At 41.4% G+C, this 4949-nt stretch overlaps 1 protein-coding gene across 1 annotated transcript; it reads left to right on the forward strand.

The window, feature by feature from the left end:
* Positions 1-1986: 1986 nt before the first annotated feature.
* On the forward strand, positions 1987-3958 carry LRRC4C (leucine rich repeat containing 4C; the record flags this gene model as incomplete). The annotated part of the gene is made up of 1 exon (XM_079709506.1): positions 1987-3958. The coding sequence occupies one exon, from the start codon at positions 1987-1989 to the stop codon at positions 3907-3909; it is 1923 nt and encodes a 640-aa protein (XP_079565632.1). The 3' UTR covers positions 3910-3958.
* Between the last annotated feature and the right edge of the window lie 991 nt (positions 3959-4949).

Here is a 4949-nt window from a genome sequence, read left to right on the forward strand (position 1 = left end):
ACATTAACTAATTTTATTCTGACAATAACACTAAGGGTTATGTAATTATGTCACTCCCATTTTGCAAGTAAGATTGAGCCATGGAGAGGATAAGTAACCTGCTCAAGGTGACACATAATAAATACTAAATTATTGTCTTTGTTCCTTTTTGAATTGGATATGGTGAGCCTCCACACTTTTTTTTTCTCCCCAGGAGATTCACAGAAGAGGCACTGTTTATTGAGATGAGAAATTTGGGAGAAGTCATTACACAGGTGCCCAATCCATGATAAGCCAGTTGAGTGGGGTTTATACTGGGTAACACAAGATTTGGAATTCCTCTTTGTGCCAGAAGAGCTGCAGAAAGTGAGTTGTTTTATTTCCTTCCCAGAAATCTACTTAAAATCAGTAAGAGTAGGGACATAATACATATATAATACAGTTATACTAAGATTTTTTCTGCGCATAAACATTATGTTTCATGGGGTGTGATTTAATTTGTGGTATATCTACCTATAGGTAGCAGTTGGCTCTGTTGTCATGAGTTTTTGTATATGAACATCTCTAGAAATTTATGTATATTTGTGCATGTCATTATTTCAGTACATTTTCACAGGTACCATATGATAAGTTGCCAGTGTTTACATCTCAAGTCACCCCCAAAGGAAAGGTATTTTAACAAAATTAATTGTGAAAAATATTTTGCTTTTTCTATCATTCTTGCAGAAACTTTTTCATGGAGTTCTTATTTATTTTTATTTTTATTTTTTTGTGGTATGCGGGGCTCTCACTGTTGTGGCCTCTCCCGTTGTGGAGCACAGGCTCCGGTTGTGCAGGCTCAGTGGCCATGGCTCACGGGCTTAGCCGCTCCACGGCACGTGGGATCTTCCTGGTCCAGGGCACAAACCCGTGTCCCCTGCATTGGCAGGCAGACTCTCAACCACTGCACCACCAGGGAAGCCCTTTCATGGAATTCTTGAGATCATATTCTCCTGGACCGATGAGCTGACCGTCTAAGCCCTGGCTCTGTACTTACTAACCATGTGACTGCATGCATGTTACTTCCCCTACTATTAAATTTCTTCATCTTGAAAATGGAGCCTATAACAGTTCCTTCCTCAGAGGAGTGCTGTAAGGATAAGAAAGGATCAGGGCATGCAGCCTGTGCAATTACAAAGGGCCCCATACTCAGAAGTGTCCATGCTTGGCTTCATGCCCTACTTTAACTGATTTGAAATTCTTAATAATTTTTTTTTCGGTATGCAGGCCTTTCACTGTTGTGGCCTCTCCCGTTGCGGAGCACAGGTTCCGGACATGCAGGCTCAGTGGCCATGGCTCACAGGCCCAGCCGCTCCACAGCATGTGGGATCTTCCCAGACCGGGGCATGAACCCGTGTCCCCTGCATCGGCAGGTGGACTCTCAACCACTGTGCCACCAGGGAAGCCCCAGAATTCTTAATAATTTTTAACAAGACATCCCATGTTTTCATTTCGCCTTGAGCCCTGAAAGTTATGTAGCCATTCTTGGATAGGATTGTTTGTGAAGTCCATAGCCTGTGGTGTCTGGTACATAGACTAATCCTCAATAAAATGCCAGCTATTAATAATTTTGCAAGGGAATTTTTAGTTTATTGGTATGGCCCCCACCCCAATTTTATTTTCTGAACTTTTCCAATCTGGTCTGGACATTGAGCCTAATTGTGGGGTACATTGAATATGTCCTCATGCATTCAGGTCAGACTTGGTTGATAAACACCACAATAAGGCCCTCTACCTCATTCTTCCATTTCTCTGTGATTGCACATCGGATGGAATATTGGCTGTGGATGGCTGCTAACTCAAAGTACAAAAACACTTCTCTATAAATATGAGCTACATCGCTTAATAAATGACACTACATACAGTGCCTCCAGAAAGACATCTGGAGGAAATCTAATACTCTTTTGTGCTCTCATTGTATTGCAGATTATTTGAACTCCAGAAGGACCAACACCAGATAAATTATGAATGTTGAACAAGATGACCTTACATCCACAGCAGATAATGATAGGTCCTAGGTTTAACAGGGCCTTATTTGACCCCCTGCTTGTGGTGCTGCTGGCTCTTCAACTTCTTGTGGTGGCTGGTCTGGTGCGGGCTCAAACCTGCCCTTCTGTCTGCTCCTGCAGCAACCAGTTCAGCAAGGTGATTTGCGTTCGGAAAAACCTACGTGAGGTTCCAGATGGCATCTCCACCAACACCCGGCTGCTGAACCTCCATGAGAACCAAATCCAGATCATCAAAGTGAATAGCTTCAAACACTTGAGGCACCTGGAAATCCTACAGTTGAGTAGGAATCATATCAGAACAATTGAAATTGGGGCCTTCAATGGTCTGGCAAACCTCAACACCCTGGAACTCTTTGACAATCGTCTTACGACCATCCCAAATGGAGCTTTTGTATATTTGTCTAAACTGAAGGAACTCTGGTTGCGAAACAACCCCATCGAAAGCATTCCTTCTTATGCTTTTAACAGAATCCCTTCTTTGCGCCGGCTAGACTTAGGGGAATTAAAAAGGCTTTCATATATCTCAGAAGGTGCCTTTGAAGGTCTGTCCAACTTGAGGTATTTGAACCTTGCTATGTGCAACCTCCGAGAAATCCCTAACCTCACGCCGCTCATAAAACTAGATGAGCTGGATCTTTCTGGGAATCATCTGTCTGCCATCAGGCCTGGCTCTTTCCAGGGGTTGATGCACCTTCAAAAACTGTGGATGATACAGTCCCAGATTCAAGTGATTGAACGGAATGCCTTTGATAACCTTCAATCACTGGTGGAGATCAACCTGGCACACAACAATCTAACATTACTGCCTCATGACCTCTTCACACCCTTGCATCATCTAGAACGGATACACTTACATCACAACCCCTGGAACTGTAACTGTGACATACTGTGGCTCAGCTGGTGGATAAAAGACATGGCCCCCTCCAACACAGCTTGCTGTGCCCGGTGTAACACCCCTCCCAATCTGAAAGGGAGGTACATTGGGGAGCTTGACCAGAATTATTTCACATGCTATGCTCCTGTCATTGTGGAGCCCCCAGCAGACCTCAATGTCACTGAAGGCATGGCAGCTGAGCTGAAATGTCGGGCCTCCACGTCCCTGACTTCTGTATCTTGGATTACTCCAAATGGAACAGTCATGACACATGGGGCATACAAAGTGCGGATAGCCGTGCTCAGTGATGGCACGTTAAACTTCACGAATGTAACTGTGCAAGATACAGGCATGTACACGTGTATGGTGAGTAATTCTGTTGGAAATACCACTGCTTCGGCCACCCTGAATGTTACTGCAGCAAACACTACTCCCTTCTCGTACTTTTCAACCGTCACAGTAGAGACTATGGAACCTTCTCAGGATGAGGCAAGGACCACAGATAACAATGTGGGTCCCACTCCGGTGATTGACTGGGAGACCACCAATGTGACCACCTATCTCACGCCACAGAGCACAAGATCAACAGAAAAAACATTCACCATCCCTGTGACTGATATAAACAGTGGGATCCCAGGAATTGATGAAGTCATGAAGACTACCAAAATCATCATTGGCTGTTTTGTGGCCATCACACTCATGGCTGCAGTGATGCTGGTCATTTTCTACAAGATGAGGAAGCAGCACCATAGGCAAAACCATCATGCCCCAACGAGGACTGTTGAAATTATTAATGTGGATGATGAGATTACAGGAGACACACCCATGGAAAGCCACCTGCCCATGCCTGCTATTGAGCATGAGCACCTAAACCACTACAACTCTTACAAATCTCCCTTCAACCACACAACAACAGTTAACACAATAAATTCAATACACAGTTCAGTGCATGAACCGTTATTGATCCGAATGAACTCTAAAGACAATGTCCAAGAGACTCAAATCTAAAACATTTACAGTTATGAAAAACAAACAATCAAAAAAAAAGACAGTTTATTAAAAATGACACAAATGACTGGGCTAAATCTACTGTTTCAAAAAAGTGTCTTTACAAAAAAAACAAAAAAGAAAAGAAATTTATTTATTAAAAATTCTATTGTGACCTAAAGCAGACAAAATTATGTGTATTCCTCAGAACCCGTTTTTGCTGCACTTATTTACTATTTTCCCACATCTTGTCCCTGCCTTTCCCAATCACCATATTTTTCATAGGAGATCTCAATTCCCTAAAGAACTGGTCTAGGAAATTTTGTAAGAATTCTGTTACACTTTGAGATTTTTATGGTGAATTCTAGTGGTGAGATCCAGTCTATTTTGTCTTTCTTTTTTTCCTCTGTCTTTTCTTTTCCCCCTCTCATGCCCTTATGAAGTAGTCCAATGGGGAATGCAATATTAGAAATAGATTTTTAAGAGAGAACAAGGAAAAAATGCAAGATCTTATATTTTTCATGTAATGACCTGTTCTGTATTTATGAGGAGGACCATTCAATGGAAAACAAAAAGTAAGCAAACAACAGATTAATTTACATATGAGCATCTATAAAACCCATGATCTTTTAAACAAATCTAGAACCTGAATTTGTAGTTCAAAAGCTAAAAATAAGATTATAAATAAACTATTGTTGGTTTTTCTGTACCTGGACACAACTCATTTGTAGTATGACTCAAATGTGAGAAACTTGAAGGTAATTAGATTTCCTACTTTCTAAGAAAGATAATATTATAGTAATCTCCAGGCACAGCACCAATCTCTACAGGGTCCTGTTTCATTGGATGACTTGAGTTTTTGATCTATATTCAAGGATGCTGTGGTGTTTTTTCTTTCTCATTAGGGTCACCCTTTGTAGAATGCTCAGATTAAAAAATGATGATTTTTATGAAGTAAATTCAATTCCACTTGAAAGAAAGTTTCAGTATAATTTATTCTCTGTCTCCTAAATAAAATTCTGCTGGCTAAATGAAGTGCAACCACAGAATGCAAAGGTACA

Source organism: Hyperoodon ampullatus (genome assembly GCF_949752795.1).
Source record: "Hyperoodon ampullatus genome assembly, chromosome: 7".
NCBI classification, from domain to species: domain Eukaryota; kingdom Metazoa; phylum Chordata; class Mammalia; order Artiodactyla; family Ziphiidae; genus Hyperoodon; species Hyperoodon ampullatus.